The sequence below is a fragment of the Vipera berus genome (genome assembly GCF_964194415.1).
Source record: "Vipera berus genome assembly, chromosome: 16".
Taxonomy (NCBI): domain Eukaryota; kingdom Metazoa; phylum Chordata; class Lepidosauria; order Squamata; family Viperidae; genus Vipera; species Vipera berus.
In genome coordinates this window covers 9,877,167-9,904,294 of record NC_138219.1, presented here as the reverse complement: position 1 = coordinate 9,904,294, position 27,128 = coordinate 9,877,167, and the positions used below count along the sequence as shown (strand labels likewise).

Here is a 27,128-nt window from a genome sequence, read left to right as displayed (position 1 = left end):
GGCCCGCCCTGCCCGCAACGGCTCTTCCCAGCGCGCAAACTGCGCCCCTTTTTCAGCTGCCTCTCCCAACTTTTTTGGGGGGTGGAATTAATTCTGGAAGCATTGCACTTTGAAGCGCATCTTGCACGCGGGCCCGGCGGGGGAGCGTTCCAGGGTTACGTGGGAGCGGGGTGGGGGGAGCGCCTCCCACCCGAGACGAGACGCGCGTCCCCGCCGAGAAACAGCGCAGAGCCGGCCTCTTCGCGCGCGCCTGCGCACAAGCGCCGCTCCGGGACCGGGGGGGGGGAAAGAAGAGCACCGTCGCGCATGCGCACCGCTCGGCCCTTCGGCTCAGGCACCGCCGCGGCCACCCCTCCTCCGCCTCGTCGCGCGGGGCCTCGCAGGATCCGGGGGGGCGACGAGCGGGACCCCCGCGGGCAGCCGCGACCCCCCCTCCCGACCCCTCCTCCCCCTCCGCCCCGGCCCCGCCCCGCCCCGCCAGGACCCTCAGGCGGCGCAAGGGCAGCCCGGCCGGGCCCGGCAGAGGCGGCGGCGCGGTGAGTGCGGCGGGGGGCGATGGGCTCTGGAGTCCGCCCTCGGGGCACCCGGCCCTCCGGCTGGGGGGGAGGGGCGGGGGAGGGAGGCGACTCGCCCCCCTGGAGCCTGGGCGGGGGCGCGCGGGGTGGGGCTGGTGCGCGGGGCAGGGGGCGATGGGGGGTGTAGTCCCGCCAGCTGGAGAGCGCCTGCCCCCCCTGTCTGCCTGGAAGGGGGTCTTCTCTGCCCCCCCCGGACCCCGCAAGGCGGGTGGGGGGCATTTGGAGCGGAGACCCCTCCCCTTCTGCAACCCCCCCTCGCCCCCTTCCCCCCCCGATCGCCCCCCAACCCCTGCCCCTCCCCCAGGTCTCCCCCTCCCCTCCGGCCCCCTTGGGCGCTGCCCCCCCCGGGACTCCAGGGTTGCAGGCGGGGGGGGGGGTTGCAAGGGTCGCGGCTCCTGCGGGCTCTCTTGCAAAACCGCTGCCGGCGGAAGAGGCGCCGCTTCCTCCCCGGGCGAGAGCAGGAGGGGCCCCGTTGCCCGGCCACCCGCAAGCCCATCAGCCGCTTCCTGGCTTCCCCTCCCCTCCCCTCCCTTCGCCCGGGGTGGTGCGCAGGAGGCCGGTTGGCGGAGCCCGGGCAAGGGGGCCCTTTTGGCAGACCGGGAGACGCTCCGGGCCGACGTTGCTCGACTTGGCAGCTTTAAGCCCCTGGACTTCAACTCCCGGCGGCCCCCAGCGGCAAAGCGATGGGCTCTGGAGTCCGCCCCGCCGCGGCGCCTGGTGCCCCTGCTTTGGGGAGAGGGGATGGGGGATGGAGTCGCCCCTTGGAGGCGGAGGCCCCTCCCTGCAGGGTGGGGGTGCGTGGGGCAGGGCTGGAGAATTCTGGGAATTGAAGTCCCCGCCTCTTAAAGCAGGAGCCGGCGGTGTGGATGGAAATCCCCTATTTTGAGGGGCTGCTCTTTGGAGCCCGTGGCGGGGGCGGCCATTCCCATTGTTGTCGATTCTGCCAGTATTCTGCATTAATGCCGGGACGTCCTCTGAAAGTCGGCATCTGAATGCCACCAAGCAAGCTTGGGAGTGTGTTTAAAGCAGCCTTAATTATAATCCTGGCTTTTATGAAGAGGCAAATTGGCTTCTGGGGTGGCGACGGCCTGCCTGATGCTGCCCAGCCAAACAGGTGCAGGGAGCCGGTTTGCGGGGGGGAGTGAAGGGCGAGATCCAAAAGGGATCCCCCACTCAAAGAGAGCTTACGTCACCCCGAGCGTGTCCGCGGCTTGCCCTGTGAAAATCCCCCCAGGTTCTTCATCTTAAAGCGGGGAATCGGGTCGTGTGAACGCGTGCCAGCTTGGATTTGGCTCTTGAACCCGGATCGGCTGCTTTGCCAAAGGGAAGCAATTCCTCTCTCCTTCCACAACAGAAAGGAGGGGCCCCTGCAAGTTGCGTGCGCCAAATGTCCTTCCAGGATTTCTGCTTTTCAAGAGGGATCTTGAGTTACAGGGCTCCTGCCAAAAGTTGGGGAGGGGGAGTGAGACTGGCAGCTGAGCGACCCCTCGAGACTCCCGTTTTCTCCTGACGAGTCTCTCTTTTTCTCCTCTCCCCAGCAGCTCTGAAGAGCACCGTGCGGAATCCCTTTGCCAGTCCTGGAAAGATGGCTGCCCCAACCGGTGCCGTGGACGCACGTCTGAACCAGGCAGCGGGGCCCAGAAGATAGAAATGAAACAGGCAAGTGACGGGTTGACAGCCTCTCAGGATGCCTCTCACGTGACTCCCCCTTAAATGGGCTGAGTAAGTTTAAAGGCCTCCCCAAGTAGCAGCCAGCAGGAGTCTCCGCTTTGGCCTGGGTCAGGCATCACCCTTGCGCCCCGCTTTTTCAGCAAGCCAGCTGAGTTTCTGGCCACAAATTGTGGTTTGCGAGCCACAGAGACAGGGCTGAGTGTGCGGAGGGACCAGTGTCGCCCGCTGCCTCAGACAGGTGGGGTTCAAAGGAGAGGGCCCCCGCCTGAGGAGTGCCCAGCCAAGTGCTTTTCCCACACGCACGCTTGTGGGTGACGCAGGGGCTGGCAGGGGCCATGGGAGAACCCAGGCTGCTGTGAGTCAGCATGGCAGATCCTGCCCAGACTCGCCTCGCTCTGCCTGGGAAAGGTAAGGCCTCCCCCCGTCCTTCCTTCCGAGCGGCTGTGCACGGCTGAGGGTTCAGCTGCCTCTCCCCAAGGAGAGAACAGAGGTGGCCTGAGTGCCTCCTTTAATGGGCGCCAGGCTGTGGGGCATCTCCTGCAGGGGAAGGTCGGGCACCGAGCAGCTGTCTGACCTTGGTTGCACCTGGGAGCCGGTGCCGAAGATCTGTGGGGGGAACTGGATGGAGGGTACGAATCTAGCCTTGGACTCATCTTGCCCAGCTGGGTGGGATGGGGACTATGGAGGGATGCAGTTCCAATTTCATGCTCAGAGAATTGTCTTTCGCTCTGGGTGGGTTTGCCGCTGGGCACGGGGGGGGCCCTTCTCTTTTGAATTGCCAATTTGGGAGGGAGAGGCTGCCACCAAGGGGTGGGGAACCAAAAGAAAGAGGAGAGATGCAAAGCATGAGGGCTAGAAACCTGAGATGGATAAACAGGGGAAGTAGGGCAGAAGAAGGATGCAGCAGAAGAGGTCGAGGTGGTTGTAGGACTGCGCAAGCTTCTGGTGCCTCTTGAGCACCCTGGGGTGAACGGAAAGAGGCCTCTCATTTGTTTTTAAGCGGCCATTTGTTCTTAAAAGAGAAAATGTGCTTGTTGTGTTCCACCAACTGCACTGTTAATCCAGGCTACAGCCCTGACCCTCTCCCCCCCCCCCGGCTCCCCCTGCCACCCCCAACCAGCCCTTGAAGTGAGGGAGCGAGGTATACTTTCCCAGGGTGCACCTTGGGTCTTTTGGGGGAAAAGGGGCGTAGGTGAAGTCTGCAAAGTGCTGAGTACAGGAAAAAGGCAGGCCCTGTAATGGGAACCAGATGTGTGCAGATGTCTGAGCGAGGGGGCGCCTGCGTAGGCCGGCGGTCTTCTCCTGCAACGTGTAATGAACTTGGGAGAGCTTCCAAACAGCCTCGCTCTAAAACTCAGCAAGGCTTGTGAGTTAAAAGCGGCTTAAAAAAAACAAAGACTGGAAGCTTTTTATTGTTCATGTAGTGCGGTGGAACCTCTCTGTTTGGGAGCACTGTACCTGTAAGGAGGGTGGAGAGAGCATCCAGTGGACACCCTTGCAGGACTGAGCCTTGTCTGGAACTCAGGAAATCATTCTGCTTTACCTGGAGCTGCTGAGTTCAGCTTCTCTGGGCCATTTATCCGTTTATAAAGTTTACCGGCTGCCCATCTTCCCATAGGGCAGCTCTTTGGGGGGGGAGGCACCCTGGGTGGGAAGGGGGGGGCATAGGGGTCCCTGCCCCTGACAATCTTGGCCCTAAGAGAGGCTCCTTTGGAAATGAGGCGCCTGCATTTGGGGCTTTGGGGGAAACCCCAACAGGTGGAAAGCCCTGCGGTGGGTGGGTTGGTCCCAGGGACCAGACGGCATCTCCGGAACCTGGAAAAAGTCCCCCAGTGGATTAAATAGATTTTCCTGACTGCAAGCAAACACACACACCCCGTCTGTGCCCCTTTCGGGAAAGAGCAGGATTAAACGTGGGGCTGAGTTTAATCCCGGGACGGGGGCCGCCTGGCTCCTCGCTCTCAAAGCCAAACGGGGGTCTCCGCGGGACCGAGCCAGGCTGGGCCTCGCTTGATCCAAACACGCTTCGTTTTGCTTTCTCCCACCTCTCACCTGTACCGTGCTGGAGCGTGTGAACCCGTCTTCAGGTTGGCCCAGTTTGGGCCTTCTTGGCAGAGGCTCAGGGCCGGCCTCCTCGGATGCGCTTAAGAGGATGATATTTTAATCCCTTTAAATAGAGCATCTATTTTAACTGATGAGCTTTGAAGTGCAGCTCTGCCTTGTGTTTTAAATACAGGGGGGAAAAACCTCCTCTTTGAGGGTCTGGAAGGAGACCCAGCTGGGGTGAAGGTCCCTGTTTTGGCAGAGTCCTGGGCCGTGAAGGCCTTCCCCCTCCTTCTCCCACCTACTAAGGACCTTGGAGTCTCCTCTCTCTTTTTTGAACCTCCTCCTCCTCCTCCTCCTTTTCTGGCTTCTAATTTTGAGCCAGTTAGGAGGAAAAGGAAATGGGGGTGTGTGTGTGTGTGTGTGTCCCTGACCTTGGGTCCTTTTCAGGATGCTCAGGAGTTGATGAGTGCCCACATCCATGCCCAGAGGTCATACGTGGCATCTGCAGGATGCCAGGTTAGGAGGTTTCATGTGGGAACAAGCTGTTCCCTCTTGGGGGGGGCGGTTCTCTGAATGACACCCTTCAGCTCTGCTCCATGGGTCCGCCCTCTGGTGCACTCAGGCCCCATGAAGGCACGGCAGAGTTGAGTCTGTCCACAGCCTGGTTCTGCCCAAGGTTGAGGGGTTCTGGGAGTTGAAGTCCACACGTCTTACAGTGCGGAGGCCGCTGCTTTAGGGCAGTCTTGTGATAGACACACCGGTCGCCAAGAGGAAGTTAAAATTTCTTCTAGATGGCCCAGCAGAAGTGTTTTGCCGTTCTTCCTTCCCAGTTCTTTTTTATTAATTTATTCTTAAAAATGATCAGTTTGAAGTTACAGAGTCGGCCCCCGAAGGCAGCGGCTGATCGTCCGTCTGGGTGTCCTGAGAAGTCAGGAAAGATGGCAGCCACGCCTGACTTCTGGGTGGCCAAAGTGGGTTTCGGGCCCTTAAAAGAGTTCCCCTTCCCCTCTTCTCCAGCTGTGAAAGAGGACAGGCCCACCGTGGACATGAGTCACTCGGCCACAGACACACCCCTGCCAGAGGAGGCGCCGGCGGAGGCCACCGCAGCCCCCCAGGGAGAGGGCCTAGGGGTCATCACGGAAGGGGTGGGCGAGCTGGCCGTCATCGACCCCGAGGTGGCCCAGAAGGCCTGCGAGGAGGTTCTGGAGAAGGTCAAGTCCATGCACTGCGTCTCCCCAGACGGCTCCGTCCGCCCTGAGGACAGGAAGGCCAGCGGCCGCTGGCCGGGCCTGAACGGCGAGTGCTGTGAGATCAAGTGCCTGGACGACCCCCCCGAGAAGATCTGGGAGGAGGACGAGCACCCCCCGAACTCAGTGAAGGGGGTCCGGCGGCGCCAGAGGAACAACTCGGCCAAGCAGTCCTGGCTGCTGCGCCTCTTCGAGTCCAAGCTCTTCGACGTCTCCATGGCCATCTCCTACCTCTACAACTCCAAGGAGCCGGGCGTGCAGGCCTACATCGGGAACCGCCTCTTCTGCTTCCGCAAGGAGGACGTGGACTTCTACCTGCCCCAGCTGCTCAACATGTACATCCACATGGACGAGGACGTGGGCGACGCCATCAAGCCCTACATCGTGCACCGCTGCCGGCAGAGCGTCAACTTCTCGCTGCAGTGCGCCCTCCTGCTGGGCGCCTACTCCTCCGACATGCACATCTCCACCCAGCGCCACTCGCGCGGCACCAAGCTGCGCAAGCTGATCCTCTCCGACGAGCTCAAGCCGGCCCCCCGCAGGAGGGAGCTGCCCCCCCTGGTCCCGGCCCCCGAGGCCGGGCTGTCCCCCACCAAGCGGACTCACCAGCGCTCCAAGTCGGACGCCACCGCCAGCATCAGCCTGGCCAGCAACCTGAAGCGCACGGCCAGCAACCCCAAGGTGGAAAACGAGGATGAGGTAAGCCCCCCCCCCTCCCGGGCCCCGGCTGGGCTTCCTTCGCAGGCGGGGTGGGGGAGGGGCCCTCCTGGGGTGGGTGGGGGCTTCTCTGTCGAGGGGGATTTGTGGCATCAATCGCTCACGGAGGAGGTCGTGTGTCGCTTTACTGGGCTGCTGCTGGTGGGACAGGCCCAGGGGTTGCGTGAACCCCAACGGGCGCATTGATGCGTGTGTGAACTCCCTTTTCTCGTCTTTCCTGCTTCGGAAGGGACCGGCTCATCCTGTGGCCGGAGAGTGATCTGTGTGGGTGTGGGCTCAGGCATTGTGGGGCGGGTGTGCTTGCGCCACGCCGAAGGGAGGCTGTGGGTCCGTCTCCTCCGACTTCCTTTGTGTCTGAAGTCCACATGAAGTTGGACGCCGTGACGTCGTTTTCTTGCCACTGTTGCAGCCTGGAGGGAAAATCCTGACCCTTGGCCACTTCCTTGTGATGCTTAGCAGAAAGCACAGTCTCCTTGCAGGGAGGTGGGCAGTGTGAAAATTTCACACGTAAAGAAAAACAATAAAACAACATTTGTCAGAAAGGAAAAGCCGTGGGCATTTTCTCGGTTCCTGGAGCGCCCACCTGGCCTCGGGGCCTCCGCGCAGGAGCTGACCTGCTTTCTGGGTCCCCCGAGGGAGCCGGAGAAACAGCCCTGATGGGGCAGAACTTCAGGTGAATATTTCATACCTGAGTTGAACCTCTTCGCCACCCCTGCAGAGGAGAGCTGGGGCGGGGGGGGGTGGATGGGAGAGCCTTGCCGGGGCAGAGGAAGAAGAAGGAGAAGGAAGAAGAGGAGACTGGGCAGCTATCTGTCTGAGATGATCTCCTGCTTGAGCAGTGGGGTGGACTAGATGACCTCCACAGTCCCTTCCAATGCTGTTAAGGGGCAGCCCCTGAATTGGTCAGCTGGCTTCTGGAGACCCCCCCAAAATGTAAATAGTGCCATCTCTCTCTCTCTCTCTCTCTCTCTCTCCCTCCCCGCTTCCGATACCCAGCCCTGCGGTCCTGCCTGTTCCACACCGCAGCCCTGTAAGGTAGGCTAGGCTGAGCCATCCGTGGTCGGAGCCGGCTTTGCTGCCTAAGGCCAAGCAGGGAGAAACTTGAACCCTGTTCTCTTCCCTTGCAAGGCCGGAAGGGGGGCTCCATCCTCGGATGCGCACGGCAGGCTTCAGCCGACTCTCCTCGGGGCCTCCGCACTCTCCCTGTTGAACTCCCGGCCAGTTCATTGTTGGCCGGGCACAATGGGCTGATAGAGAGCCGGATGCCGGGTGCCAACTGGGAACTGGCGTGCCTGTTCATGATGGTCTTGGCAGCCCATCCGGGGCCTGGCCGCTGTGCCCGCCTGCGGCTGTTGCTCTCCGTGCAGTGGAGACCCCTGGGTGGCCCAGGCGATCCGAAAGGCCGGCCAAAACTCTTAAGGCCGTTCCGGGACAGTCTCCATAGCCGAGAAGGGAAAGGATTGAAAGCTAGCTTGGAAAGCAAAAAAGCGTTTTAAAAATGTTGGTTCTCTCTCTCCTCTTCTGATAACCAGCCAGGCTGTGGCTCAGAACAGCCCTGTAAGGTAGGCCAGGCTGAGAGACAAATGATTGTTAAATCTGAACCGGGTCTCAAAATCTGATCCAAGGTTGCCTTGCTCCTTCGTGGTCCTCTTTGGGGGGGCCCAGTCCCCCCTCGAAAGCCAAGCCCGGGGGTGGCCCTCATCAAAGCCAGCTCCTTGTCCTGGGACAAACTGTGCCCGGGCCCTCCCCTCCCCCCCCACACCCACAGGTGCCCTTTGGCAGCGAAAGCCGCAGGGAGGCTGAGTCAGAGGAGCCGGGGGGGGGAGGGCATCTGCCCCACCCAGACACTTCCTGCTTGCTTGGAGGGCAGCGGCGTCTGTCCCCGAGGGATGGGTGCTGAGCCAGCTGGGGACGATGGGGTTTGGAATCCTGCCCATCTAGCAGTTGCCTGAGCGAGGAAGCCTGGAGGGTTAGGTGGTTTTCATGAGAGTTGGTCATAGGAGAATGAGATATAAAAAAGTAAAAGAGAAAATAGATTTGGTGAATCTCCCTCCCTCCCCTTCCTTCCTTCCTTCCTTCCTTCCTTCCTTCCTTCCTTCCTTCCTTCCTTCCTTCCTTCCTTCCTTCCTTCCTTCCTCCCTTCTTAAAAAAGTATTCTTCGTTTTGTTCCTTGCCCCCTTTCCTGCATCTCTGGTGTCTCAGTCTGAGCCCCTGGGTCGGGGGGGGGGGTCAGGGCTGCGTCAGGAGAGGGGAATCCCCCACCTCCTGGGGGGGCAACCTGGGGGGGGCGTCTGGTGAGCCCTGGGAGGAACCCAAGGCGGGGCAGAGTCCACAGGGCTGCTTTCCTCACCTGTCAAGTTGTGGCTCAACCGGAAACGTGGCACTTTGGAGGAAGTGTGGCAACTGCTTTCCGCAAGGCCCCAGTTCTCCTGGGGGGGGGGAAGGATGGGGGGGTGGGAATGCAGAAACCAGCAGGGAAGGAGGGGGGAGGGGGAGGCAGGGCCCTTCCAGGGGAGACCAGCCTGGGATCTTCCTTCCTGGGACTTTGTCGGCCAACGTTGCAGGGGGGGGGTTGGTTTGGATGCTGGTTTACAAAGGCCAGTGGGTGCTGCTCTGTTATTTCCACTCTTCCCTGCCCCCCATTCAAAGCTTCCTTTGGTTTAGACCAGCCAAGGCCACCCGCAGGCAGTTTCGCATCTCTCTCCCCCTTGCAGCAGGGAGCTCGTTGGGCCCCACCCCGGCCCCCAGGCCTCTTGCTTCTCCCTGCTAGACCAGTGGGGAAGGGCCCCTGGCCGAGATCTCCTTTCCTGGCCCTCCGTCGGGCTCCGAGAGCTGGTGGAGCTTCCCCGTCCAGGGGCAGTCTAGCTTTTTAAGGCCCCAGAGAGGCTGCCCCTCCCCGGCAGGCCCCACACCCCACTTCTTTGGGCGGGTGCAGTTGGAGGGGAGCAGGACGGGGGGGGGGTTGCATACGAAGAGCTGATTTTAAACTCACCTTTTCTCTCCTCAACTTTCCTCCCTCCCCCTCCCCCCTTGGAAATCCATCCGCCCCCTCCCCTCTCATTCATTTCCCAGGAACTGTCATCGAGCTCCGAAAGTCTCGATAGATCCTTTTGTTCCGATAGATCCTTTTGTTCCGTAAGTGCCCCCCCTCAACCCGTCTGCCTGCCTCTTTCCGTCCCCCCTCCCCCCTTGCGACCAGCATTTCCTCTCTCGTGACTCTCCTTCATCAGCCTGGCATCACACAGCCTGGCATCACACACGCCAGCAAGGCAGATCACCCCCGCCCCCTCCTTGCAAGCCAGATCCTGCACTGCTGGGGGCTGGGCCTCTCTCATCTTCTAGCCCCCCCCAAAACCCCCCCATACCACTCTGTCATGTGCTTGCCCAGCTCTGAGGAATTCTGCATGGCCCAGCACAGCCCCTGCTTTCTCCAAAAACGTCTCAGCTGCTTCTCCCGCAGCCCAGCCCCCCCACTTTTTTAGGATTCCCCTCCCAGCACTTCATTATGATCAATCTTCTGATTCACAGCCGTGCCTGTGAGTCTCCCTGTGTGATCTGAATTGCATCGCAAAGTTCTAAAAGTTTGCAAAGTTTTCTCTTTCGGCCGTTCCCACCAGTGGCCTGCAGAAACCCAGCCAGTGGCTGTCCTAAAAAAAAGAGGAAATGCTGTTTTGGGGGACCCGAGATTTGTTTTTGATTTAGCATGTCCTGGGTTCGGTACGAATTGTCCAGCTCTTCCTTTGCCGCCTCAAATTAAGAATCGGGTTTTTTTTCTTTCTGCTGAAATTTTTACTCGCGCCAATCAATTTTTGTTTTTCCTTCTGCAAACCTCTACTTTTCTCCCCCCCCCCCGCAGTGAGATGGGACGCAGGGAGAGGGACTGGCAAACGGGGAGAAAATCATTGGGGGCTTGGCAAGGGGTTTCAACCACCACGTTTCCTCCTGCCCCTCCGCAAATCACAGCCTCTCCTTCTTCCGGATTCATCCCTCTTTCCAGGGTGGGCGTGAGGTTGATGCTAACAGAAATAGACGTCAATAAACTTACTGGGTGGAAGGGGAGGTTTTATGAGGGTGGGGAGATTTGGAGAGCTGCCCCTGATTTTTGGCGTTGAATAGCTCTCCTCGGTCCCCTAGTTTTCATCGCTTCTGGGGGCCTCATCCTCACCCTGAGCTTCTCCACTGGCCTCAGCTCTGCCAGCAGCCGAGGGCTCCACTGGCAGGGCCACGGGCGGCCCCTGGGAGCTGGGCAGTGGCTCTTGGGGGGGACCCAGCCGGGCACCAAAGGACTGCAGCTGCCTTGCTCGCCTGCTCACCAAAGGGGCTTCCCCACGCTCAGGTCCGAAGCGGAGCCCCTCCCTCGCTGTCCTGGGTCAGGAGGGTCCTCTGCTCGTTGGGGCCCAAGTTGGCAATCAAGGAGGGCGCCTCCCTTTCGGGGCCGGGCAGCTGCCCACCCGTGAGACTGGGGCACGGTGTGGCTGGCCGCCTCGAGCGTGCCCGGGTGGTCTCCACCCCACGTCTTGGTGGGGGAGCAAATGGAGGCTCCTGCGGGGGAAAAAGGCATGAGTGGAGGGTGCGAGTCCTACCCAGAGCTCTCCATCCTGTGGGCGCGTGTTCAGAGCCCAGGACGTCCGGAGCGCAAGGGTCAGCCTAGCCTTCGGCGGGGCTAAAGAGGACGTCCGGTTCCTTTCGCCTCCTTTCTCCTCCTGCCGGGCGTTCTGCAAGCCCCCCGCTCTCAAGTCTGGGGTTGAGTTCAGAGTTCATTGCAAGGACTTTGCTTCCCCCCCCCCCCGGGTGGGGAAGGAGGCCACACAGCTCCCCTTTGGCTGAGCCTGTCGTCCTCCTGCAGCACATCTGGCGCAATTGGAGGGAGGGGATTCCCCGCAAAAGGCTCTGAGATGTGCGAGAGGTGGTGGGTTTCACCTTCCCTCTTTTCCTCCAACGCCCCGCGCAGCCCGTCCGGCTGGCCCCCGAGCGAGAGTTCATCAAGTCGCTGATGGCCATCGGGAAGCGGCTGACCACGCTGCCCACCAAGGAGCAGAAGACGCAGAGGCTGATCTCCGAGCTCTCCCTGCTCAACCACAAGCTGCCCGCCCGGGTCTGGCTGCCTTCCGCCGGCTTCGAGCACCACGTGGTGCGGGTGCCCCACACCCAGGCGGTGGTCCTCAACTCCAAGGACAAGGTGAGGGGGTGGCAGGCGGGGACCTCACTCCCACTCCTCTGGAAGAGCAGCGCGCAGGGGGTCCTCAACGTACGACCACAGTGGAGCCCGGGATTTATGTTGTTAAGGGAGAAATTCATCAGGAGAGCTTTGCCCCATTTTATGACTCTTCTCGCCGCAATTGTTAAGTGAATCCAGCTGACTTCGCTTGTCAGGAGGTCGCAAAAAGGGATCACGTGACCCTGGGTCACACTGCAACTGTCACAAGCACATGCCAGTTGCTCAGTTGAGATCACGTGACTGTAGGGAAGCTGTAACGGTCGTAAGAGTGAAAAACGGACCTCAGTCCCTTTTTTCACTGACTCTGTAACTTTAGTGTTGAGGACTACCTGTATTCATCCAGAGAAGGACACCCCCCCACACATCTCCTTCCTCTCTCCTCCCCCCCCAGGCTCCCTACCTGATCTATGTGGAAGTGCTTGAATGCGAGAACTTCGACACCACGAGCGTCCCGGCCCGGATCCCCGAGAACCGGATCCGCAGCACCCGCTCGGTGGAGAACCTGCCCGGCTGCGGCATCACCTACGAGCAGCGCGCCAGCAGCTTCACCACCGTGCCCAACTACGACAACGACGACGAGGCCTGGTCTGTGGACGACATTGGGGAGCTGCAGGTGGAGGTGAGCAGCCGTGGAGAGGGGGAGGGGGGAAGCGGGGCGCAGGCCGTTCCCGACCCCCCCTCGGGCACTCATGGCCGCCTGCCTCTTCTGCCCTCCAGCTGCCCGAGATCCACGCCAGCAGCTGCGACAACATCTCGCAGTTCTCGGTGGACAGCATCACCAGCCAGGAGAGCAAGGAGCCGGTGTTCATTGCCGCAGGGGACATCAGGTCAGCAGAGCCCCCCTCACCCACCCCCGCCCTGCTGGCAGGCTGGCCCGTCGCCGGGTTTCGCGGCCCGCTGGCCGGTCCTGGCTCTGCTCACGGGCCGCGGGGAAAGGAGAAGGAAAGAAGACGGGGTCTCTCTCAGTCGCCGGGACGAGGAGAGGCTTCCTCTTCCGGCAGCTGAACTCTCCTCCCTCCCGCAGGCGGCGTCTCTCCGAGCAGCTGGCCCACACCCCCACCTCCTTCAAGAGGGACCCCGAGGACCCCTCGGCCGTCGCCCTGAAGGAGCCCTGGCAGGAGAAGGTCAGGTGAGGAGGGGGATGGGGTGGCCTCTTGGGAGTCAGCGAGGCCCTTCCTTGGGACTTCAACTCCCAGAGTTCCGCCTAAGTGAAGGTTGCCGAGGTTGAAAAGTGCCGTGTGGGGCAGCGGGTGCGAAGAGAAAAGGAGCGAGCACCAAGAGGAGAGGCAGGGCCGGCCCTGGTTTCTCTGTGCTGGGGCAGCTGCGGTGCCCGAGGCTCAGCCTTCCCCTGCTCTCCTCAGGAGGATCCGAGAGGGCTCCCCTTACGGCCACCTGCCCAACTGGCGGCTCCTCTCCATGATCGTCAAGTGTGGGGACGACCTCCGGCAGGAGCTACTGGCCTTCCAGGTGCTCAAGCAGCTGCTGGTAAGGAAGGGAGGGAGGGAGGGAGGGAGGGAGGGAAGGAGAAAGGAAGCGAGCGAACAGAGGAGGGGGGCTTTTCTCCACCACAGATGTGATGGGTCAGGGGGCTCCTCTACCTGCCTTTAGAATTAAGACCAGGTGTGTGTGGGGGGGGCGGAAATCACGTCATGGTTTGTGCCGGGGGGGGGGCCCTCGGACTCCGTCTGCCCAGCCCTCCCGTCTTCCCTTGCAGGCCATCTGGGAGCAGGAGCGGGTCCCCCTCTGGATCAAGCCCTACAAAATCCTGGTCATCTCGGCTGACAGCGGCATGATTGAGCCGGTGGTCAACGCCGTCTCCATCCACCAGGTGAAGAAGCAGTCCCAGCTCTCCCTGCTGGATTTCTTCCTGCAGGAGCACGGCCAGTACACCTCCGAGGGCTTCCTCACCGCCCAGCGCAACTTCGTGCAGAGCTGCGCCGGCTACTGCCTGGTCTGCTACCTGCTGCAGGTGAAGGACAGGTGAGGCTTGGCGGGGCGAGTCTGCAGGCGCTCTGCCTCCTTTACGCAGGCAGCCGCTTGGTCCTTAACGTCTCCTGACCGAGATACGTTTAATTCTGAGAAATTAAAGGAAACTCACACGAGGGGGGGGAAGGGGGCTTCCTTTGCAAAAACCACAAGGCCTGATAGTTTTTCCTCCTCCCCCAGGCACAATGGCAACATCCTGCTGGACGCCTATGGCCACATCATCCACATCGACTTTGGTTTTATCCTGTCCAGCTCTCCCCGGAATCTGGGTTTCGAAACCTCGGCCTTCAAGCTGACCACCGAGTTTGTGGACGTAAGTGGGGCCACTGAGGAAACTCTCCTGCTGTTGGAAGTTACAATGGCGCTGAAAACAGTGAATTATGACCGTTCTTCACGCTTACAACCATTGCAGCGTCCTCCATGGTCCCGTGATCAAATTTCAGATCCTTGGCGGCTGGTTCGCAGTGTCCTGGGGATCATGTGATCCCCGTTTGGGATCTTCCGACAGTCACTGGGGAAGCCAGATTCACTTAACCACTGTATTCATAACGACTGCAGTGATTCACTTAACGGCTGTGGCAGGAAAGGTCATAAAATGGGGCAAAATTCTCTTCAGAAATGTCTCAGTCAATAGCAGAAAATTTGAGCTCAACTGAAATAAATCGAGGAGTGCCTATAATGCAGAAGAGTCTAATTCTTGGGGGGCTGGGGGGAGGGTCCTTCCGTCTTCCTGCCTTGCAATTTGCCCCTCACTCCCCCCGCAGGTGATGGGTGGCATCGGGGGAGACATGTTCAACTACTACAAGATGCTGATGCTGCAGGGCCTGATCGCTGCCCGGAAGCACATGGACAAGGTGGTGCAGATCGTGGAGATCATGCAGCAAGGTGGGCCGGGGTCCTCAGGGGAGGTGGGATGTCCCCGCTTTGCCAGGTGCCAGTCTGTCGTGAGCTATGGGGGGGAGGGAGCTGTGGGAAGATGGGGGAAACGAAATCTTCGTGCAGTCTGGAGACCCCTGACAAGGCCGTGGAGCTGGGGAGGGGGCGTAGCTTCTCTCCATCCCTCCAACCGTCAGGGAGAGTTACCAAAACTACTTCTTAAAGTAGGACTGGACAACGGGGAGGTAACGGGGGTGGGCAGAAGGAAGAGGGGAAAGTTAGTTGGCCTCTTGGCCTCTGACCTGCCTTGGCCTCTCGCCCGGCAGGCTCCCAGCTGCCCTGCTTCCACGGCTCCAGCACCATCCGGAACCTGAAGGAGCGCTTCCACATGAACATGACGGAGGAGCAGCTGCAAGTGCTGATCGAGCAGCTGGTGGACGGCAGCATGCGCTCCCTCACCACCAAGCTCTACGACGGGTTCCAGTACTTCACCAACGGCATCATGTGACGGCCAGAGCTGGACCTTCCCCTCCGGCCGCTTCCTCCTCCTCCTCTTCCTCCCAGCCCAGGGTCCAGGGTGGACCGGACAGAGGCCGCTGGGCTGGGCCCCTCCAGGGAGGGGGAGGCAGCTGCTGGAGGAGCCTGGGGAGACTTTGGACTGCAAAGGTGAGGGGCGTTACCCCCCCCCCCCATGAAGGAGCCTGAGGAGACTTTGGACTGCAAAGGTGGGGTTACCCCCCCACACACCCCACCCCCGTGAAGGATCATGCTTAAGGACCTTGTTGAGATTTGTCTCTGGAGGAAGGACAGAAACGGGGGCCGGTCTGCCCCTGGCGCCCCCTTCCTTGGACCTTTTTTATTTCAGTATTACAGTTCCCCTCCTCCTCCGTGTCCCCCTGCTTTCCAGCCCCTCCAGGTGGGAGATGGGAGGGGGGGGCACTGGGAAGGCTTGAGAGGCCCCCTCGGTGTTTAGGGCTCTGCTTCTCCCGTGCAGTGGGGGAGCGCTCCCCCACCTCCAGACTCGCAAAGGGCGAGAGAGAATGTGTGTGTGTGTGTGTGAGTACCTTGTGTCAGTCATGAAGCCCCCCTCCCCTGTGCCCATTTCCCAGTTGGATGCAAGGAGGGGGTGCAAAGGATCTCCCTTTCTTGCCTGAAGGCTCCCAATTCTACACTGCTTGAAGCACAACTCCAGCCTCCCTTGAAATGGGGCTGGGGGCATTGGCAGGGCGTCTCCCCCCCCCATGGATTTTGGCCTGGCCAGAGATGGGGAAGGTGGGGAACTTAGGATGCAGATGATTGGTGAAAGCTTCAACCCCTTCCCCCCCCCCCGCGCTGCTGCAGGAAATGAGGGGTCCGCAAATATTCCCTGGGGGAGCATCGCCCCCTTTAATGGGCCTTCCCCTCAAGACCCCCCGATTCCCAGGCCTGCCCTTGGCCAAAGCAGTTTCCTTCTCCCACCGTCTCTCTCTCTAGGGTTTCTTCCCCCTGGAATGGAGCAGAGCCCCCTTCCTCTTCCAGGAGCTGTGTCTCCTTGCAGGCAGACACACCCACACACCACACCACCCTTGCCATTGTGGAAAAGGGTCCCCGCAACCTCCGTGCAGGACGTACCCCTCCCTCCTTGGGAAGCATGCAAAAGCCGTTTGCAGTATGAATTTTGGGCACGGTTCTGCCGTTCTCATGAGGAGGGGTCCCTTTGCGATTGTCTGTGCGGGGGGGGGGAGGAGAGAGACTCTTGTTGATCCTTTGCTTCGCCGAAACTGTGACTGGTCCTCCACGGCCCAAAGAAAGCCTGAGTGCAGATTTGGAATTCATGCTTGCCAGCTCTTGAGGGCAACGGGTCCCGAAAACCAGGCAACATCGGTGTCTTGTTTTCCTGTCTTTCTCCTCCCCCCCCTCTGGTCCAATCTCCCCCCCTTTCTCAACATGAACTTTTTTTCACACTGTACCAGGTTGTTTGTGTGTGTGTGTGCGCGCATCGCTGCTCATTCCTGAGGCTTGAAGCTCTCCCCCCCCTTTTTTAAAAAAAACAAAATCTGTTAATTGTGGAGTGATAATTAATGTGGGAAACAGCTGCTGGACTGGAGAAGGGAGGACGGGGTGCTTTAACTGGGCCTTGGTGTTTTTAAATTACCTCTGGGCTCCACAAACACACACACCCACACACACAGAAACATAAACACAACCCCCCCCCCCACACACACACACAAAAGAAGGAAGAAGCAGCTGGTAAAGAAAGGGGGAGTTGAAAGAATAAGGCCTTTAAAAGTTTGTCTAAAACACGGTGTTGCACTTGGAAAAACCCTTCCTTGTGTTATGTTAGGAGTGCCCCACGCAATGCCCTGGTGGGCTGCCTTGTTTATTTTTTATTTATTTATTAAATGGATTGCAACGCCCCTCACCCCAAGAGGAGCAGGGCGCTGCAACAGCTTGGGTGGGAGATCAGACAGAAAATGGGGGGGGGTTGCTTCAGGGCTGTGGTGCTGAGCCGGAGGGAGCCCTTGCAGGAGCTTTTGAACCCCCAGCCAACTGCCTGCCTGCGGTCCAGGAGCGCCACCCCTTGCGGTGCCGAGGAAGGTACAACTCTTCCTCCCGTCCCGGCTTCTCTGTGTCAGATTTGGAATTGTGCACCGGGTTTCCTGAAGCAGATGCGCCCAGCTGGGATGGCCTCTGCACGTCTCCTGTGGCCGCTGCAGGAGCGTCCGTGGCTGCCTTCGCCCCCCGTGTGGATCCCTCCCCGGCTGGCAAAGCCCCCCCCCCCGTCCCGTCTTTGCTCTCCTAGCGGTGCGCCCTGCCCTGCCGAGGCTTCTCTGAGCAGCTCCGTGTGGGCGAGGGGGGAAGCTTTTGGAGACGGGCCTTCCGGTCAACTTCCTGCTGGGGTCCCCGCAGGGGAACTTTGGGGGCCAGTGGGGCATCACTCTTAAGGCCCCGCGGAAGTGGGGAAGGGGTTGGGGGGCCAGGGCGGGGCTGGGTTCCTCTTCCCAGAATCGGATCCATTGAGGGAACGGAGGTCTCCAATCTTACAAGCGAAGTCTGGGTCGTGCCCTAAGAAAGAGGGGTGGGCTTGGGGTGAAGCCCCCTGCTGGGACGGTGTCGCTGTGGGGAGCGGCGGAAATGCTGCTCTGCAGACTGGACCCCAGTTTGGAAGCCAGAAGCCCCCCCCCTCCCCGGCCTCCCTTTCTCGCCATCAGCAGCTGGTGACGATTTAGTTCTTCTGTCCAGATGTTTAAGATGACGTCAAAGCTGCCCTTGCAGTCGCGTGCAGAGGGTTTGTCTGAAGGGGCACGAAATCACCCACGCGCCCTCTTGAAGCAAACCGACACCCGCCCCGTTTGGGATCGGAACGAAACTCGGTTTGGGGGAAACTTCCACTCTGCTCCAGCAGGGGGCGTGCGTGCGCCAAGCTCTGGCCGGCAGCTGCCTGCGCGCAGCGCCCGCTCCGCCAGGGGGCGCCCGGCAGCCCCTCCGCCCGCTCCCCCGCCCGCACCAGCCCGAAACTCAACCCGGAGCGCCTACCTGTCGGAGCCTGTCCGGCCGCGCTTTGTCTGCCGCTCCGGCCCGGGGGAGCCGCCCACCCACCCTCCCTCCCAGCGGTGCCGGGGTGTCAGAGCAGAGGCTCCCGGCGGGGGCGCGATGCTGGCCCCTTGAGCCCCCCCGGCCTCCACCTGCCAAGGCGCGCCGAGGAAGCGGAGCTGCGGCGGGCGAAGAGCGCAGCCAGTTGGCACCATGGTGAGTCTTGGCCCGCCCGACGGATCCGGCAAGCCGGTGGGCTCCGGGGACCCTCCTCCTTGGGGGATCGCCCCCTTCAGCCCCCCCTTCCCGCGGGGGGACAGCCCGGTGAGGGGGGAGAGAGAACCGCCAGCGATCCCGGCCGACCCGCCGAGTTCCGTGACGGGGGGGGTCTTAGGCGGAGAGGCACCGTATCGCCCCCCGCCCCACCCCCGGCGGCCGCGGAGGGCCAGCTGAGCGCCGGAGCAGCCCGGGCCGGTTTTTCGCTCCGCTTCCTGCTTGGCCGGGCGCGGGCCGGTTTGGAGCAGCGGCTGAGAAGTCTGTTTATTCTGATTAAGTTCTCGTCAAGTGACAGACGAAGTTAGCTTCGCTGCCTGCCGCCCCACGGCTCTCCGCCCCGGCTGGCCAGCGCCTTTTGGTGCTCAAAGGGACCCTTGAGGTCATCCAGCCCGCCCCCTGCTCAGGCCAAGAATCCCGTCCAAAGGCTCGCTCCGCCTCTGTCCCGGGAAGAACTCTCCGCCAGCGCTTTGCCCGGCTTATCCCGAGACGGAGCGGGCTGGCGGGGGAGGCGCCCCTTCAAGTGGTCCGTGGGAGACATTTTTTGTTTCGAGGGGGGAGGGGGGGAGGGGGGGCTTGCCAGAGGACGGCTTTGCGAAGAGCCTGCCTGAGTTTGTCCTCACTGGGGCTACACGTGCAGAGACGCACCCGCGGAGCCCACATGGCTGGCACAAACCCAGCAGTGAGCTTTTCAGGGTACCACCCAAGTAAAGGTTTGTGATGCTGCATGGCAGAGACACACAAACAGACACACACATACCTGGTTGCAGTGAAGACATAAGGTTCATTTATTGTGAAGGGGGAGAAAGATTATATCTCCAAGGACAGAACAGATCAACCAGCTCTTTCAAATTTCAAATATTTTTGGTAAGGTTCCATGATCCTTGGCCACTGATTATGCTGGCGGAGGCTGATGGGATTGGCAGTCCCAAATTTCTGGATGGGGCCTTCAGCTTCATCTGAGACCTTTTTCGCCCTCCAGGCCTGAATCTGCGATTCAGAGAGCTGGAATATTCCAGCTTTATCATTCAAGAGAAGTGGAGCAAAGGTTAAAGGGAAAGGAATGACCTGGGGCTGGGGGTGGGGAGGGCAGGTGTTTCCCCCTGACTAGGACAAAATTCTGTCTCTTTGGCTCACCCCACCCCACCCCACGGTAGTCAAGCCCTTGCTTTCTGTCGATTCCGAGATTCAGGCAAATAAAAAGCAGTGACCACAAGCATGTGCAAAGTGCCTTCTGGTATTACTAGTGTCTGTGCAGTGGAAGGCGCTTTCAATTTAATCTGCAAACGGGGGGGGGGGGGAACAGAACCTTATTTTTTCAGATCATCTCACCTGCCATGTCCCTCTTTTTTAATGTATAATCTCCAGAAGATTTGAATTTTTCTGCTTGGCGGGGAGGGGCTGATGGGAGCTGTAGTCCAAGAGGAAGGGGGCTGGCTGGGCTTCCCCTGGCTCTCCAGGGAAGGGTGAGCCTCGCCTGGCAGCCACTGTCCTCTGGAAAGGAAAGTCTGTTCCCTCGGCTGGCTAATGTTTAACTGCCGCCCTGACGGGAGGCTGACATTGGCCGGGTGCCTGCGCGGAAGGTGACGCGCACCCAGTCCAGCCAGGTTGGGCCAAATTATGTAGGACCAGGCCTGAGACGGAGCTGGCCTGGAATGCCTGCCTGCCCCCGGCTGACTCCGGGCCTCCCTTCCTGGCCTCTGCAGGGCCCTTCGGTTGGGACAGTGGCAGAAGCCGCCCCCGGCTGATTCAGAAGGGCGAGGCTGACCTGCCAGGTGGTGGGAGGAAGAGGCAGACAGCGTGAATCCTCCCCCTCCTCCTCGCCTTTCCCCTTCCGCCTTCCCCTTCCTTCCTCCTCCATCGGCACCTACAATCTACCTGGCCACGGGGGAGGGGGGTCTTGGGGAAGCCAAGGGGATGCCCCCCATTCCTGCGTGGGGCACTGAAGTCAGACGGGGCTGTTTGCCAGTCCGTGGTAGCTGCAAACTCGGCGCAGGGTGGAGTCCTGTCAGCCCTGCAAATACACTTCACATTCCTTCCCTGGGCTGGAATTTGGAGAAGGAGGTGCCAACCTCGTTAGCTCTTCTGCAGTCAGGCTTGGAAAGTGAGTTAGCCTCACAATCTCCCCTTTCAGAGCTGCTTCTGCTTTGGGAGATTTGGGGTGGTGGGGGTGGGGGACAGGGGAGCGAGAAAAGCTGCCTGGGGTCTCCTATGTCTCTCTCTCCCACCCCTCCCAATGGCGCGGGGGATCTCAGAGGCACCCAAACCACCTCAGCGAAGGGAAAGCCGGTTTCCCAACCCAGAGTTTCTCCGCCCAGGTGATGCAAAGACCCAGATAACTCATCACACGCCTGGAGCGAAGAAACTCAGGATGGCAAGGAAAGGAAAAGAGCAGAAACCAAAGGAATTCTGCCTGTCTTGAACTGGCAATCAGGGCACCGGCTCCAAACAGACCAGGCCGCCTTCACACAGCAGGTTGACCCTCGTACACTCGGCTGGTCGTATCCATCCTCTCTCTCTCTGCCAGAGCTGCTCTCCTCTCCGGGCACCCAAGAGTCAATTGGCCAGTCGAAGCGCCTGTCCGTCCAGCTTCTCCCCGGCTGGTTGCTTGGCAACTCCTAGCCGGCATTGTCTTCCCGGCTTGGCTAGGAAGAAACCTTAGCAACCAGCTTTTGGGAAAGTTTGCAAGACCAAGATGGGGCTGATGGGGGGGGGGAGTCTATCCCAAAAGGCCACCCAGGTTTCGTGGTGCAAGAGAGAAAGGGCTGCCTCTGGATGTGGGGTGCAACAGGGCAAGCTGACCCCCGGCTCAGAAACAAACCTCTCCCCGAAACAGCAAACTTTGATGGCGCTGCCCCCCCTCCTCTCGGAGATTTTCGCCTGTCCAGCAGGCTCAGCCAAGCCCTCTTGATCGCAGCCTGGTGGAGCTAATGAAGGGCTAGTATTTTTAGCCAGTTTCTCAGCTCAAACCCAACAATTTTCTGGAAGGCTTTTCTTTCCCTCGCAGTTGGCAAAAAGTTCTTTTCTGGCCTTTTTACAGTCCTGATTGTTGGAGGGAGTTTTTTGGTGGCTGCGGCTGTAATTTATTGTCAAAAGCGGCCAAAATTTTTGAAGTGATGCTTGAAAGTTTCAAGGGCCTTCGGTGGCCTGGTGGCTACTGGCAATCCCATCTGGGGCTACCAAAAAAATTTAGCCGTAGGCATGGAGTCCGGCAACCCCCGGGTTCTGAAGACCAATGTGGCTTGCAGAGCTGTGCACCATGGGCATGTCAGGCCTCGTGGCTGCTTTTTAAAAGGATTTTGGTTTGAAGGGGCCCCATTTCTTTCCTCGATTCTCTAAAAGGGGGGAAGGGGAGGAAGCCCCCCCAACTTCCCCCTCCTCGCCTTCCAGGGCAGCAAAGAGCGATTCCACTGGCAGATGCAGAATGTCAAGCAGAGCGGAGTGGACGACATGGTTCTCCTGCCCAAGATCCACGAAGACGCCATCGTGGAGAACCTCCGCAAGAGGTTCACGGACGACTACATTTTTGTATCCCTTTCCGAGGCTCCCCCGGAGAAGGAGAGTCTCTGTGGGCAGAATTAGCACCAGGGAAGGTGCTGGCGGGCACCTATTGGGAGTGGAGTGGCAGAGCCTCCATGTATAAGAGGAGTATACCTCTGGCAGGAAGCCTCAGGGGGAGGGAGCTGTGGGGATGGGACGAGGCAGAGGTTCAGCCCCACTGTTCCCAACTCAGAGCCTCCGAGTCCCCTTTTTGTGCTGCCCCTTAACTTGGAAACAAAAAGACGTACATCGGGCCAGTCCTGATTTCGGTCAACCCCTTCAAGCAGCTGCCTTACTTCACAGACCGGGAAATCGACATGTACCAGGGGGCGGTGAGTGTGTGTGTGGGGTGGGTGTTTGGGGGGGAAAACCCTGCTTTGCACCCATGTGGGGGAATCTTTGCTCCCAGAATGGGACCTGGGGACAATGAGCTCCGAACGGCAAAGATTCCATTTTGGGTCCAGCTGGACTAGATGACCTCTAGTTACCCACGGGATGTGCTGAGATGCTCAGGGCCTCCATCTACGTGTGTGTCTCTCCCTCACCCAGGCCCAGTACGAAAACCCCCCACATATATACGCCCTGGCGGACCAGATGTACCGCAACATGTTGATTGATGGGGAGAACCAATGTGTCATCATCAGGTGAGGCTGGGGGCTTCACTGGGGGGGGACAATTGGGGGGGGTCTGTGGAAAGCTCATTTCAGGCCTGATTTCCCGCCCCCTCTTTCTCTCCTAGCGGGGAGAGCGGAGCTGGCAAGACGGTGGCGGCCAAATACATCATGGGCTACATTTCTAAGGTGTCTGGCGGAGGGCCTGGCGTTCAGGTGAGCAGCTTGCCCCGGCGTGAAATAAGCCCCCCCCCCGCTGCCCCCCCAGTCCAGCTCACATTGGGCTGGCAGCGGGCAGAGGGTCTTGCACGAAGGAGCCCATTTGGGTCTCGTGTGAAGGCTCTGAGCTAGAAACTGGGAGCCTGGGAGTTCTAGCGCCACCTTGGGCGTGAACTGGCCAGGTGACCTTGAGCTGGTCCACCTCACAGGGTTGTTGTGGGGAAAATAGGAGGAGGAAGGAGTCTGAGGTATAGTTGCTGCCTGCAGTTGCTTATAGAAAGAATAAAGGCAGGATAAAAATAGGTAAAATAAATAATATTTCTTCCGTTTCAGCATGTAAAAGACATCATCCTGAAATCCAATCCTCTTCTGGAGGCGTTTGGGAACGCAAAGACTGTGCGAAACAACAATTCGAGTCGATTTGTGAGTGCTGGCGGGGCCTGGGGTGTGTGTTGGTCAGATCCTAAATCTTATCAAGTGTGTGCACAACTGGCTTCTGGTGACTCCGTCTCTACGTCCATGAACCTTCCTTAGAAACAACGTGCGAGTCGTTTAAAGCTCTGCCTCCTACCAAGGCGTTCGTTTCTCTGGCCTTTCCAATCCAAAATGCTTCCCCAGGATCTCCTGGTGGTGACTCATCCAGGCCTGACCCTGAAGAGCGTTTCGAGACCAGCCAAGCTTGGATGAGTGCTGCCCCCTAGTGCTTCTGGTGGCAATTACAGGGTCCAAAGAAACCGGTAAAAGCCTCATTGTTTCTAAGCCCATCACCAGACACACAAAATTGAAAATTTAGGCAGGCGCATGAAAATTCTGGATGTGCCACAGAAAAGGAACAGAGAGGAATCCGAGGAGTGCAAAAAGGGGGCAATTTAAGACCCTCCCTGTTTTTCCCCCAGGGTAAATATTTTGAGATCCAGTTCAGCCGCGGTGGAGAGCCAGACGGCGGCAAAATCTACAACTTCCTGCTGGAGAAATCCCGGGTGGTCAGCCAGAATCCCGGAGAGAGGAACTTCCACATCTATTACCAGGTGGGTGAGTGGCTGAGGAAGGTCCCTCCGCCCAGCAGGCCCCGAACGTGACCCTCTGGATGGGAGCGACTCCCAGCCCCATCATCCCCACCCTTGCCCATGGCTGTCAGTCCTGGGCACCCTGCTGCAAACCAAGAGAGCAAAGGTTTTGTCTTTCCTTGCGGCATTTTGAACCTGACTCCTTGGCCCCCATTGTGTGAACGCAGCTGCTGGAGGGAGCCAGCCCAGAGCAGCGGGAGAATTTGGGGATCACCAGCCCGGATTACTACTACTACCTCAACCAGTCGGCGGCGTATAAGGTGGACGACATGAATGACCGACAGGAATTTCAGGAGACTTTGGTAAAGACGTGGGAACCGAAGGGGCTGATTCGCACCCCCGTTTTGAGAAAATGCAGCCAGGAGGAGAGGGTGGGGGGAGCTTTCCTCAACCCCTGAGTCTGCCATCCTGGACTACATCCCCCATGATCCCTGGCCACCTGCTTTCAACCAATTCCTCGATGGAATTGCAGCCTTTCCAGGCTGCTCAGCTTCCTACCCTGAGATTGGAAAGCAAACCTGCCCCCCCCCCATTTAAAAACAAGCATCTGTCATACGTGAATATTTCTCCTCTCATATTTAACTCAGAGCCTCTCCTTCCTCCGGAGGGAGGCCCGGGGGAGCTCTGGGGCAGGGGGAACGGACCCTGGGTGGGCAACGAAGCTGGTTTGGGTCCCAGGGAAAAAGAGCCAGTTGGGGCATCAGCGAGTCCCTTCGGAGTCGCTTAGGACTTTTGCCTCATGCCATTTTGTCTCCAGGAAAACGGCCTTGGGATGCTCCCAGTCTGCACTGAACATTTCAGCAGCAGAAAAGACCCCAATTTTACTCTTGGGGAGTGGCTAGAGCTGGCACGGCCACTTTTCAAAAGCAAAGTTTATCAAAATAAACTTCTAGATGAAAAAGAGAGCTGAGTGGCTGAGCCCATGACTTTGGGGTTAGCTTCGCTCTGGCCGTGCCAGGGGGAGCCCTGTTTACACACGGCTGATATTCCTCCTCCTCCTCCTCCTCCTCCTCCTCCTCCTCCTCCTCCTCTTCCTCCAGACAGCCATGGAGGTGATTGGCCTCTCGGAGGAAGAGCAGGCGCTGGTGCTCCAGATCGTGGCTGGCATCCTGCACCTTGGCAACATCACCTTCCACGAGTCGGGGAACTACGCCATGGTGGAGAGCAAGGATTGTGAGTCCAGGCAGCCTGGCCAGCTCCAGCCGGGAGCAGTGGGGATTTGGGGGCCACCCGCAGGGCTTGTCCTCTGGGCTGGTGGTGAAAATCAACAGCCAGTTGAGCTGCTGCCCCGTCTGTCCCTCTCCGCAGTCCTGGCCTTCCCCTCCTACCTCTTGGCCATCGACCAGCAGCGCCTCCAGGAGAAACTGACCAGCCGCAAGATGGACAGCAAGTGGGGCGGCCGGCAGGAGGTGATCGACGTCACCCTCAACGTGGAACAGGCCAACTTCAGCCGAGATGCCCTCTCCAAAGCCCTCTACACCCGCCTCTTTGACTACCTGGTGGACGTGAGTGGCCGGCTGGACCTCCACTCCCCCCACCTGGGGTTTCTGAAGCCGAGTGCAGGGCTTAGACGGGCGCGTTGCAGTGGGGTAGATCTCAAGAGGCAGCGAGGAAAAGCTAGAACACCACAGTCAAGCGAGGGAAAAGGGTGGTTAAGACATATGAAGTATAAATAAACATAAATGCAAACTGCTTTGGTAGCCTGGCCAGGAAAACTCCTGGGCCCACCCCGCATTCCTCCTTCATCTTCTCTTCTCTTCTCTTCTCTTCTCTTCTCTTCTCTTCTCTTCTCTTCTCTTCTCTTCTCTTCTCTTCTCTTTTCCTTCTCTCCTCCTCCCCTCCGCCCGCATCCTCTTCCCAGGCTGTCAACAAAGCAATGGAGAAGGAACACCAGGAATACAACATCGGTGTCCTGGACATTTACGGCTTTGAAATTTTCCAGGTAAACCTGCAGCACAAGATCCTCCTTTCCTGCCCTCCCCCCCCCCTCGTGTTGAAGGAGAGGCCTTCTCAGGCCAGCCTCTTCCCTGGCCCAGACCGTCAGTCGGGAGTTGAGAGTGCATTAATTTCACTGAGCCAATGGGTGCCACCGGATGGGCATTGTGGCAGAGCAACCCGGCTGAGCCAAACATGGTTTTAGGAAAAAGATCCGTCGTGTGTGTGCGTGTGTGTGTGTGTGTGTGTGAAAACAGCAAGCCTCTTCCGAGAGAGCGATAGGAGAGGCATTCCATCCCTTTCTGCTTGAGCAAAGGGAACAAAGGCCTCTTTGCAAGGGAGTCCCACCACAGCAGCTTCAGTTCATTATTCCATCCCTGTGGGTGCACAGTGCAAATCTCTGGATGGCTAAGATCTGGAAGGGCAGTTTTGTGTTGAGCCTCAGAAATGATCAAGAGCAGAATTTCATAGCAGGAATCCGTGAACGGCCCAGGAAGCAGCTCCCGAGAGACGCTGTTCGGAAGTCACCTTGCAGATCCCGTAGCTGAACCAGCCCGGAAGCAGTTGCCCAGTGACGCGACGCTAACATTTTGCACCCTTGCACGCACTCGGGAGCTGAATCGTGGCAGCCCAAAACCAGGCTGCAAAGCTGAGCAATCCGTTTTGTTGCGCCTGGCGTGGCCAGTCTGAGTTTCTCCTTCTCTCCTGCCAGAAAAACGGCTTTGAGCAATTCTGCATCAATTTTGTGAACGAAAAGCTCCAGCAGATTTTCATCGAGTTGACCCTGAAGGCTGAGCAGGTGAACGTCTTTTTTGCAAAAAAAGGGGAACCTTTTGCATTTTTAAAAATCGTGCCCTTGGGGCAAAAAATCAGAAGCTTGGACAGGGCAGCGATGTGTGAGTTGGGCGGCCATATAATACATAATGAGAATTTTTCAGTGGGAAAAACTTGCCAACTTAATCCGACTTAACCAAAGTCAGATTGGCAAACTCAAGAGCCAGAAAGCTCAAGGCCAAACTCAGCGAGACTCATGTTTAATTTTGGGGCAGTTTCTCCCTGTTTTAACTCTTTCTCCTGTTCTCTTTCTTCTTCCTCTCTGCAGGAGGAATACGTCCAAGAAGGCATCCGATGGAGCCCCATCGATTATTTCAACAACAAAGTCGTTTGTGATCTGATCGAGAACAAAGTGGTCAGTAAAAAAACCCTCCTTGTAAGGTAGACCTTATTTACTGACAGAGCTATTTGTAAGGCACCACTTCTAGGGTGCTGAAAAGGACCCAAAATCTTTCACTTTTGGCTCTTCTAAATTCCTTGCAAGGCGCCTTGGATTTTATAGGCTGAGGTGCTATTAAAATAGGAATTCTAAGGCGGCTTGAGGGAAGAACTGGCCTATACAGAGGAAGAACAATTCTTTTTATTATTATTATTTTAAATTTCAGAGCAGAGAAAAATATTACCTTGCTTTAAATCTGCAATGAAACAGGCCAGTTCTGGATTTGCACAGAAACCTGGTTTTGTAGGAGGAGAAAAAGACTTGCCAAAAAGGCAGGCGATGGGTAGTACAGAAATCTGATAAACCAACAGAATAAGTAAAAGGAGGGTTGTGTTGTGATTGGGCCAAAGGACGGAATCAG

At 58.8% G+C, this 27,128-nt stretch overlaps 2 protein-coding genes across 4 annotated transcripts in view; both read left to right on the top strand.

Annotated features, from left to right (window-relative positions):
• The first annotated feature begins 356 nt into the window (after positions 1–356).
• Positions 357–16,284, top strand: PI4KB (phosphatidylinositol 4-kinase beta). 3 transcript variants are annotated; one of them, XM_081340604.1, is made up of 13 exons: positions 357–536; positions 2,114–2,234; positions 5,310–6,238; positions 9,329–9,391; positions 11,208–11,435; positions 11,866–12,093; positions 12,192–12,301; positions 12,499–12,603; positions 12,836–12,959; positions 13,189–13,454; positions 13,641–13,773; positions 14,225–14,345; positions 14,663–16,284. In XM_081340604.1, the coding sequence occupies exons 3-13, from the start codon at positions 5,339–5,341 to the stop codon at positions 14,842–14,844; spliced, it is 2,460 nt and encodes an 819-aa protein (XP_081196730.1). In that variant the 5' UTR covers positions 357–536; positions 2,114–2,234; positions 5,310–5,338; the 3' UTR covers positions 14,845–16,284. The 3 variants fall into 3 exon arrangements, with proteins under 3 accessions (XP_081196730.1, XP_081196731.1, XP_081196732.1); XM_081340605.1 differs by having other exon boundaries at positions 389–536; positions 2,117–2,234; XM_081340606.1 differs by lacking the exons at positions 357–536; positions 9,329–9,391 and having other exon boundaries at positions 1,383–2,234.
• Positions 16,285–17,828: 1,544 nt separating this feature from the next.
• Positions 17,829–27,128, top strand: part of LOC308675349 (unconventional myosin-Ie-like) — a 17,064-nt gene continuing 7,764 nt past the window's right edge. The window contains exons 1-13 of the mRNA XM_081340595.1: positions 17,829–18,065; positions 21,513–21,650; positions 21,905–21,994; positions 22,212–22,306; positions 22,402–22,489; positions 22,826–22,915; positions 23,389–23,520; positions 23,727–23,861; positions 24,600–24,732; positions 24,868–25,064; positions 25,421–25,501; positions 26,207–26,293; positions 26,597–26,683. Coding sequence (XP_081196721.1) covers positions 18,063–18,065; positions 21,513–21,650; positions 21,905–21,994; positions 22,212–22,306; positions 22,402–22,489; positions 22,826–22,915; positions 23,389–23,520; positions 23,727–23,861; positions 24,600–24,732; positions 24,868–25,064; positions 25,421–25,501; positions 26,207–26,293; positions 26,597–26,683 — 1,356 coding nt within the window. The 5' untranslated portion in view covers positions 17,829–18,062. The remainder of the gene's footprint in view (positions 18,066–21,512; positions 21,651–21,904; positions 21,995–22,211; positions 22,307–22,401; positions 22,490–22,825; positions 22,916–23,388; positions 23,521–23,726; positions 23,862–24,599; positions 24,733–24,867; positions 25,065–25,420; positions 25,502–26,206; positions 26,294–26,596; positions 26,684–27,128) is intronic.